Source organism: Myotis davidii, unplaced genomic scaffold (assembly GCF_000327345.1).
Source record: "Myotis davidii unplaced genomic scaffold, ASM32734v1 scaffold5886, whole genome shotgun sequence".
Lineage (NCBI taxonomy): Eukaryota > Metazoa > Chordata > Mammalia > Chiroptera > Vespertilionidae > Myotis > Myotis davidii.
The window spans coordinates 83,976-95,104 of NW_006297020.1; the positions used below are offsets into that span (position 1 = coordinate 83,976).

An 11,129-nucleotide genomic window follows, 5' to 3' on the forward strand; every position below is an offset into this window, starting at 1 on the left:
TTTACTTACTGTGCAATTGTTAAGAATGTCATTTCTTTTAAAAACATCAATTCTAAAAAAAAAGTAAGTTAATATCACAATATTTTTTTACAAAAAAGACTTATTAGTTTTTTTAATTTATTTTTATTGTTTAAAGTATTACAGAAGTCCCTCTCTTTCCTCCATTAACTCCCCTATTCCCCACTTCCTTCCCCTCCCAAGTCCTTCACCCCATTATGGTCTGTGTCCATGGGTTTTTAATATGAATTTGTCTACTGGATAAAAGTATTCAAAAATACTACGCTTTATCATCATACAGAAAAGGGAGTTTTCTTTCTACAAAAGACTCTTCCCAGGGCTCCCTTCATGTCTCTGTTCCTCAGGCTGTAGATGAACGGGTTCAGCATGGGCGTCACCACAGAGTACATCATAGCCATGACCATCTCCTTCACAGTAGAATTATCAGCTGATGGGAATAAATAAAGAGCAATAATTGTCCCAAAGAACAGTGACACCACAGCCAGGTGGGAGCCACAGGTGGAGAAGGCCTTGCGCATACCTCTAGCAGAAGGGACCTTGAGGATGGATGACACAATTCGTGCATAGGACATGACGATGAGTAGGAATGGGATGACAACAATGAGCCCTCCGATGGTAAATATCACCAGGTCATTAACTCGGGTGTCAGAGCAGGACAGCTTCAGCAGAGCAGACATGTCACAGAAAAAGTGAGGAATCACATTGTTGGCACAAAAACTCAACCTGGCCATGAGCAGTGTGTGTAACATGCCATGCAACATGGTCAGCCCCCAGGACAGAGCCACCAGGGAGAGACAGAGCTTGGGGCCCATGATGGTGGTGTAGTGCAAGGGGAAGCAGATGGCCACATAGCGGTCATAGGCCATGGCCACAAGGAGGAAATCCTCCAGGTCTGCAAAAAACAGGAAGAAGTACATCTGGGTCAGGCAGCCTGCGTAGGGGATGGATGGGACTTGGCTCTGCATGTTCTGCAGCAACTTGGGCATTGTGACAGAGGAGAAGCAGAGGTCAGAGAAGGACAAGTTACTGAGAAACAAATACATGGGTGTGTGGAGCTGAGAGTCCAGGCGAATCAGGAAAATGATGAGAAGGTTCCCCAGGATGGTGGTAACATACATGACCAGGAACAGGGCATAGAGCAGGTTTTTCTGCTCTGACTGGATGGGCAGGCCCTGGAGGAGGAACTCTGTGATGTCAGTTTGATTCCTTCCTGCCATATACTTCTTCAATGCCTTTAAGTAGAGACAACAGTGTCCATTAAAATCTCAATTTAAATAAAACATATTTTTTACTATGTGGTCTTTTAGATAGTCTGCAAAAATGCATTATATCAGTTTCATCATGATAATATAACCTCTAGACCCCAAATGTCTATAATCAGAATCCTTATGATGGAAAAGCCTTGTTTTCATCAATTCTCTTTAACAAGTAACAATATTCAAGCCTTTCTAACACACTCTTATCTATTTCCTTTAACACAATAGGTATTGCTTTTCCTCGTATCTGCCTGCCTAGATAGCCTCCATAAGTGTGCTTGGCTCCTGCCCTGTCAATATCTTACATGTTGAGGTTCCAGGGCTTTTCATAAACATTGTTCTCTTATAATTCCACACATACCACCAAGAAAAACTCAACAATTCCAAAGGCTTCAATTACTATTTAGAATTGACTTGTAGATGACTCTCTAACTTATAAAACTGTGTACCCATTTGCTTAATGATTCTCTTTCCTTGGACGTATCACACACATTTTAAAGTAAGCGGATTCATGATCTCATCTCGCCCCTCTCCCAATCTTGACCTCCTCTAATTTCCTATATCCCAGTAAGAGAGATCCAGGTTCCCCAGTCAGAAACCAGAGAGTTTTCATTCCTTACTCTCACCACCATGCAATCTTCCAGCTGTCCTATAGATTTTCTGCTTCTCATCAACTCCTTATTTCAAATGTCACTAACCTAGACCAGGAAGGCATCATATCTTGTCTGTACAATTGGAATGGCCTCTTAATTCATCTCCCTGCCTCCATGCTTGGACACTTTCCTTTGATGTCTTTCTTTGACACTGTGGAAGTCTAAAATGAAAAACAGATCCTCATTCTTCCTTAAGTCTTCTTGGATTCTCATTGCCCTGAAGATACAGGCAAATTTCCTTTTTTTATTTTTTATTTTTATTTTTTTAAATATATTTTATTGATTTTTTTACAGAGAAGAAGGGAGAGGATAGAGAGTTAGAAACATCCATGAGAGAGAAACATCGATCAGCTGCCTCCTGCACGCCCCCCACTGGGGATGTGCCCGCAACCAAGGTATATGCCCTTGACCGGAATCGAACCTTGGACCCTTGAGTCCGCAGGCCGACGCTCTATCCACTGAGCCAAACCGGTTCGGCAAATTTCCTTTTTTTAAAAAAGCAATTCGTTCCACCTGGCCAGGCAGCTTGCTCCCTCTGCTTCTTCCCCTGGCTTGCCCCCACTTAGTCCCTCTCTCCCCAAACCAGGTGGGAATCCACTGCTAGGTTTCCATAGCATCCTGAGCTTACCCCCACAGCACTCAGTCCCGTGGCGATTATTTGTTTACAGCTGTCTTTCCTACTAAATTGTAAAGTCCATGCAGAAAAGGTCCTGACTGCCGGACGGCTAGCACAGTGTCTCAATGAAACTGATGTTTCATAAATATTTATCGGCTGTGCTTCAGGCTGAAACATGCACTTCTCCAACTTTAAAGTCAGCAGTTCTTGTAAGTGACTGTCACTGCTCCTACTAAATTTTCCCAGAACAAGAACTCACTGGCCTCAACACTTTCACACTAAATATGACAATTTATTACAGAATAGCTGGTTGTAATTTTGAGCCCATGGAAAATGACAGGGTACCTAAGATTCACTATGCTTTGTCACTAATAGAGATTATAAAGATAATAGAGATATATAGCTATTTAGACAGATAGATAGGTAGGTAGATAGATGACAGATAGATAGATAATCTATTGGTTCTATTTCTCTGGAGCACACTCACTAAGACACCTTAATGTGCCTAAAAGCAAACAAAGAAAGCAGAGAAGGAGAACTAAGAAATAGGGGAAGCTCCTTCATAAAGACATAACTGAGTCCAGTTGCTGGGATTGTTGCCCCTGATGCTGTTTGATCCAGCCACATAGACAGTTTTACACTTGGACACTCTGCACTGACAGCACAGTGGGGGGGAACCTCAGGTGAACCACACACATGGTTTCCTTGAATTTTGTTTCCCAGGTTAATGAGTGGGACCTGACTCTTGTGCCAATAGTATGCTGGAGATGACAAATAGGAGACAGAACTTGCAGATGCTCCCACCAATAATGCAATAAGCCTCTCAAACTTCCTTGCCCATTAAGTCTATAGTTCTCAGGTTGGACTTCACATTTAAAAAAACAAAAACAAAAAAAAACCTAGGGCAGTGCTTCTGAAATGAATGTCTATGCAATTACCCTGGAGTTCAAGTAAAACACTTATTGTGATTCAGTAGGAAAGCGGCTTTTAATTCAGTGCCCAGCTAATACCAGTGCTATTATCCATAAACTACACAAGGGGTTGCAAGGATATATGATGCTTTTAAAAATATGGATTACTGATGCCCTCATATAAATTAATCACAACCTCTGAGAGGGAGCCTGTGCAAAATTCTATAAAGCTTCTATGTGGTTCTAAAATAAAGCAAGGGATCAGAACTATTGCATTAAAGTCTATCTCAAAAGTTGCCATTATCACTTAGCCCTTGGTTGTGGGCACATCCCCATTAGGAGGTGTGCAGGAGGCAGCTGATGAATGTTTCTCTCTCATCAATGTTTCTAACTCTCTATCCCTCTCCCTTCCTCTCTGTAAAAAATCAATAAAATACATTTTTTAAAAGCTACCATTATATTGGAATAATATAATCTTGTGGGAATACATTTATGCAATAGATAATATTTATGAATGCTGCCATTAATTAAAGAATTTCATTGATGAATATTATTCAAAATATTCCTAGAATTTGGGGAAGTCATGGGAGGCTGAGAAATAGAAAAGAGGAAGGTCATCATACCTGTAAACTCTCCAGCAGAACATCACACAACCTGAGAAGTCAAGATCTTCCAGTTAGAAGGGTCATTTGTCCAACTTACTCAGTCTGTTTGAGGGTGATTCCAGGCCCCTGGTTTGAGATCCTGCTCCTCTTTATTCACTAAGGCATTTGAGTAACAGTCTCTGTAGTCATCACTGTGTCTGCAACATCCCTTCTCACATCTCCCATTCTACACATCCTTGGGTCTAAGGAACTTTGGATCCTAAAGGAAGCTAGATCCTGGAGGAATTCATTAAAGGCAAAGAAATTACCCAGGACCTCTCAGGACAATTCTCTGAGTCTTAAAGAAGTGGCCGATTACAGTCACTGATAACACCTGACTATACCTTGGGAGAAGGTAGAATAGAGAAAAGTTCATAAATAGATGTTTACATACTGCCTGTCTGAGGAATAACAGTGGTCTTGTGGGGCTTGAACCTACATTTTCTGAGGTGAAGGTAGAGGGAGAAGCCATAAAAATTAGCAGGGATGAGAGTGTTGTGCATACTCACAAAAGATGTGGTACACATATACAATAGGATACAATAGAAAGGATAAAGATGGCAGTGAATCACTTTGGGAATATGGACATTTCATGATATTAATTCTCCCAATCCATGAACATGTCACATTTTTATATTTACTTATGTCTGCTTTAAATTCTTCCAGCTACATTTGATGGTTTTCAGTATGCAAGTCTTTCACATCTTTGTTGAGTTTATTCCTAACTACTATTTGATGTGACACCAAATTAAAAAGTTTCTGTACACCAAAGAAAACAATCAATAAAGTAAAAAGAACTCCTGCAGAATGGGGGGAAATAGTTTCAAACCATCTACCTGATAAGGAGTTGATATTCAAAATATAGGAGATTCTCCAGAACTCAATAGCAAAAAAAATTAATTATCCCACTTAAAAAAGTGAAAAGTGCTTCTCCAAAGACATACATAAGGCCCCCAGGAATATGAAAAAGGGGCTAAACATTACTAATCATCAGGAAAATGCAAATCAAAACCACAATGAGATATAACCTCCTACCTGTTAGGGTGGGTGGATATTATTTTTAAAAAATGAGTGTTGGAGAACCTGTGGGAAAAGAAAACACTATACACTGTGGGTGGGAATGTAGAATGGTGCAGTCACTATGGAAAACAGTAGGGAGGTTCTTCAAAATAAATAAAAACAAAATTGCCGTATGAACCAGTAACCCCAATTCTGTGGTGAGTACATATCCAAAGAAAATTTTTTTTTAAAATATATTTTATTGAGTTTTTACAGAGAGGAAAGGAGAGAGATAGAGAGCTAGAAACATCGATGGGAGAGAAACATCGACCAGCCGCCTCCTGCACACTCCCCACTGGGGATGTGCCCGCAACCAAGGCACATGCCCTTGACCGGAATCGAACCTGGGACCCTTCAGTCCGCAGGCCAACGCTCTATCCACTGAGCCAAACCGGTTTCGGCTGTCCAAAGAAAATTTAACCATGATCTCAAAGAGATATCTGTTCTTCCCCGTTCACACTAGCCAAGATATGGAAACAACCCAAATGTCCATCAATACATGAATGAATAAATAAAATGTGGCATATGCATGCAGACAGTGGAATATTATGCAACCTTTAAAAAAACCTTGACATCTGTGACAACATGGATGAACTCAGAAGACAGTGTGTTAAGTGAAATAACCCTGTTACAGAAAACAGAGATTGCATGACTCCACCTATATAAGGTATCAAAATTAATCAAACTCCTAAAAGAACAGAATAAAATGGTGGGTGTCAGGGACTGAAATAAGGGGGGCATTGGAATGACTTATCAATAGGTAAAATAAAATAAAGTTTCTTTTGTGTAAGATGAGTAACTTCTCAAGGTCTGTTGTACAATATCGTCCCTATTGCTGATATTATGGTATTGTGCACTACAAAATATGTTAAGAGGATAGAACTCATGTTCAAACATTCTTAAATTTTTTTAAAAAAGACCCAGAAAAGTACACAAGAAAATTCTTGGAGGTAACGGATATGCTTAATACCTTGATTGTGGTGCTATATCATGGCTGTATGTATATGTTTAAATTCATTAAGATGTATAGTTTAATGTGTACAATTTTTATCAGTTTTACCTCAATAAAGCTATAAATGGAATATAAAACAAATATGGAGGAAATATAAGGAGTTCATATTTGTTTACTAAGATTAAAGTGTTCATGGAGTATTTGAAGTGGAGATGTCTACTATGAAGATAAAAATAAAAATTAAGAACTGGAGAAAAGTATAGGCTGCAGGTAGAGATGTGGAGGTAAGAATGCATGAGAGGATTAAAATTATGGGTTTAGATGTCATCACTTAGTGGGGAGAATAAGGAAAAAATGGACCCAAGTTGGAAACCTAGACAGTGCCATATATGGAGCTCAAATTGAAATATGAAGGCCCGCTACCCCTACTTCCAAGGTGCGAGAAAATAGGAAGAAACCCTAAGTTCAAATATACTGGCATAATAAATAAGCTCAATACTAACCCACTCTGGGACCGGCAAGTCATCAAATCCCATTTTTCTTTCTTTTTCTTTTTTCCCCTTTTTTCTCTGCATACTCACAACTATACACCCACTTTTGCTCCACCTTGTATATGTGCTAGTTATATTATTAGGAAGATATGACAGATCAGATGCTCCTAAAGGCAGGAAATTGTCTTTTTCAAATTTTTCATCTTTTGAAGATTTATCTTTATTTTGCACATAGTAAATGTGTCTATATTCAAATTCCTTTTTTCAATCTTTATAAAGGTGATAAGATTCCACAAAAAGGAGCAGAATTTGTCACAAGAGTAGATTAAGATCATGAGTCTAAAATTTTTTGATAATTTCCAAAATACTACACAAGAGTGACAGTGAGACTGTTAACCAGACTCTGGCTTTCTTTCTCATACCTGAGGGAAAATGTTAAGGATTCCAGGTGTTAAGTGAGCTCTCAGGTAAAGACAAACTAAACTATTGTAGCAAAGAGAAAATCCATTTATGTAAGCTTCAGGTCAAAAGAAATGAAAGTAAATCAGATAACTAAAGGTTAAGAGAGAGTATTGTGAGCACTTGCTGGAGAAGAGGTAAGTTGAGAATTTGTAGCCAACAATAAAAAGTCCAGTCTAGCAGAGGTAATCAGGACAGTAAGAAGTTCGAATTTTATTTCATATGGACTTGGGAGGACAAGTATTTTTAGAGCAAAGTTTTGGTTAAAAAAACACATGATATGGTAAATTACTGCTTTAATAATTAGAGGCACATAGATCAGTTCAAAGTTTTTAAATAATGCTTCTTGAGGATCACCTGGGACAATAAAGAGAAAGACTTTGTGAACATGTCACTGAGATCCCCTTTCTATGTTTAACTGCACACCTCCACTTCATCTCTTTTACTTACTGTACAATTGTTTAGAATGTCATTTCTTTTAAAAACATCAATACTAAAAAAAGAGTAAGTTAATATCACAATATTTTCTTACAAAAAATATCTATTCGTTTTTTCAATTTATCTTTGTTGTTGAAAAGTTGTCCCTCTTTTTCCTCCATTAATGCCCCTGCTCCCTACTTCCTTCCCCTCCCCAGTCCTTCACCCACTATGGTCTGTGTCCATGGGTTTTTAATATGAATTTGTCTACTGGATAAAATTATTCAAAAATACTACGCTTTATCATCATACAGAAAAGGGAGTTTTCTTTCTACAAAAGACTCTTCCCAGGGCTCCCTTCATGTCTCTGTTCCTCAGGCTGTAGATGAACGGGTTCAGCATGGGGGTCACCACAGTGTACATCATAGCCATGACCATATCCTTCACAGTAGAATTATCAGCTGATGGGCATAAATAGAGACCAATAATTGTCCCATAGAACAGTGACACCACAGCCATGTGGGAGCCACAGGTGGAGAAGGCCTTGCTCATACCTCTAGCAGAGGGGACCTTGAGAATAGATGATACAATCCGTGCATAGGACAGGATGATGAGTAGGAATGGGATGACAAGAATGAGCCCTCCCATGATAAATATCACCAACTCATTAACTTGAGTGTCAGAGCAGGACAGCTTCAGCAGAGCAGACATGTCACAGAAAAAGTGAGGAATCACATTGTCAGCACAAAAACACAACCTGGCCATGAGCAGAGTGTGTAACATGGCATGCAACATGGTCAGCCCCCAGGATAGCGCTACCAGGGAGAGACAGAGCTTGGGGCCAGAAACAAATACATGGGCGTGTGGAGCTGAGAGTCCAGGCGAATCAGGAAAATGATGAGGAGGTTCCCCAGGACGGTGGTAACATACATGACCAGGAACAGGGCATAGAACAGGTTTTTCTGCTCTGACTCGATGGGCAGGCCCTGGAGGAGGAACTCTGTGATGGCAGTTTGATTCCTTCCTGCCATATACTTCTTCAATGCCTTTAAGAGAACAGTGTTCATTAAAATCTGAATTTAAATAAAACATATTTTATACAATATGGTCTGTGTGATGGTCTGCAAAAATATGTTATATCAGTTTCATAACAATAATATAACCTCCAGACCCAAAATCTCTATAATCAGAATCTTTATGATGGAAAAATGCCTTTTTTTCTTCAGCTCTCTTTGACAAATAGCAATATTCCATAGCAATATTCCAGCGTTTCTAAAACTCTCTTATCTATTTTCTCTCTCCCCTTTCCTTCCATCCTTCTTCCTCCCTCAATAATTTTTTAAAATCCTTCCAAATGGGCTTCATGATCTGACACTTGCCTATCTCCACAGCTTCATCTGGCTCCACAGTGACACGGTCCTCTCTCCACCAGTACAGGACTTATATGTCACAGTTCATTGCCTTCAGCTTTTCGCACTTATGTTCCCTTTGCCTAGCACCTTACTCCCTCTGCTCCTTCCCCTGGCTTCCCCTACTTATTCCCTCTCCCCAGACCAGATGGGAATCCACTGCTAGGTTTCCACAGCATCCTGAGCTCATCCCTACAGCACTCAGTCCCATGGGGATTATTTGTTTATAGTGTCATCCCTACTGAACTGGAAACTCCATGCAGAAAAGGGCATGACTGCAGCAGGACCGGCAACTGGCATGGTGCCTCAATGAAGCTGATGTTTCATAAATATTTGTTGGTTGTGCTTCAGACTGAGACATGCATTCCTCTAACTTTAAAGGCAGCAGCAGTTCTTTTAAGTAAAACAAAAAAAGGTTCTTTCAAGTAACAGTCACTACTCCCACTAAATTTTCCCAGAATAAGAACTCACTGGCCTCTACCATTTCACACTGAATTTGACACTCTATTACAGAATATGTGGGTATAATTTTGTGTCCATGGAAAATGTCAGGGTACCTCAGATTCACTACTCTTGTCACTCATACTGATGATAAAGATAATGGAGATAGATAGATGATAGATAGATAGATAGATAGATAGATAGATAGATAGATAGATAGACTGTCTATTGGTTCTATTTCTGTAGAGCACCATGACTAAGACACCTTAATGTGCCTTAAAAGCAGACAAAGAAAGCAGAGAGGAAGCACTAAGAGACATGGAAAGCTTCTTCAGTAAAGACATAGTTGAGTCCAGTGGCTGGATTTTCGGCCCCTGATGCTGTTTGACCCAGCCACATAGACAGTTTTTATACTAAGACACTCTGCACTGACAATACAGTGGGGAAAACATCCAGGCAAAATCACACACCTGGTTTGTCTGAATTGTGTTTCCCAGTAAGTTCATGGGAGCTGACTCTTGTGCCAATAGTATGCTGGAGATAGAACTTGCAGATGCTACCACCGATAATGCAATAAGCCTGTCATCTTTGCCCATTAAGTCTGTAGTTATCAGCTTGGATTTCATATTTAAAAAAAAAACAAAACCTAGGGCAGTGCTTCTGAAATGAATGTCTACACAATCATCCTGGAGTTCAAGTAAAACACTGATTTTTGATTCAGTAGGAAAGAGGCTACTTTTAATTGAGTGCCCAGCTAATACCAATGCTATTGTCCATGAACTACACAAGGAGTTCAAAGGATATATGATGCTTTTTAAAATAAGGATTACTGAGACTCTCAGATAAATTAATCACAATCTCTGAGAGGGGCCTGTGCAAAATTCTATAAAGCTCCCATGTGGTTCTACAATAAAGCAAGGGATGAGAACTATTGCATTAAAGTCTACTTAAAAAGCTGCCATTATATTGGAATAATACAATCTTGTGGGATACATTTATGTAATAGATAATATTTATGAATGCTGCCATTAGTTAAAGAATTGCATTGATGAATACTAATCAAAATATTCCTAGAATTTGGGGAAGTCATGGGAGGCTGAGAGGTAGAGAATAGGAGGGTCATCATACCTGTAAATTCTCCAGCAGAACATCACACAACCTGAGAAATCTGGTTAGAAGTGTCATTTGTCCAACTTACCCAATCTGTCTGAGGGTGATTCCAGGCCCCTGGCTTGAGATCCTGCTCCCCTTCATTCAATAAGGCATGTGAAGTAACAGCTTCCGTAGCTGTCACCTTTGTCTGCAACATCCCTTCTCACATCTCCCATTCTACACATCCTTGGGTCTAACTAGCCTTGGACCCCAAAGGATGCTAAATCCTGGAGGAATTCATTAAAGGCAAAGCAATTACCCAGGGCCTCTCAGGACAATTCTCTGAGTCTTAATGAAGTGACTGGTTACAGTCACTGATAGCACTGATATACCTGGGGGGGAGGTGGAATAGAGAAAAGTTCATGAATGGATGGTTAAACACTGCCTGTTTAGAAGACAGTAGTCCTGTGGGGCTTGAGCCTACATCTTTGGAGGTGAAGGAAGATGGAGAAGCCATAATAACTAGTAGGGATGAGAATGTGAATATCTTAAAATATCTTAGGAGTATAGTAAGTACTACCTGGTAGATAATTAGAAGCAATCAGTGTTCTTTGAGCAAAGTGCCATGACAGACACATATTTTGGAATTATTCTCGGGGTAGTAGAATCTCTCACTACAACCCAAGGGGAGAGATATAGCTGCAGCTAACA

At 39.7% G+C, this 11,129-nt stretch overlaps 2 protein-coding genes across 2 annotated transcripts; both read right to left on the reverse strand.

The window, feature by feature from the left end:
• Window positions 1–290: 290 nt before the first annotated feature.
• LOC102752412 (olfactory receptor 1E2) lies at window positions 291–1,235 on the reverse strand. The gene has a single exon (XM_006772636.1). The coding sequence runs from the start codon at window positions 1,233–1,235 to the stop codon at window positions 291–293; it is 945 nt and encodes a 314-aa protein (XP_006772699.1).
• Window positions 1,236–7,782: 6,547 nt separating this feature from the next.
• Window positions 7,783–8,507, reverse strand: LOC102753254 (olfactory receptor 1E2-like). Its single transcript, XM_015569743.1, is given in 2 exon segments — window positions 7,783–8,328; window positions 8,331–8,507. Coding segments are annotated over 2 exon segments (723 nt in total).
• Window positions 8,508–11,129: the final 2,622 nt, after the last annotated feature.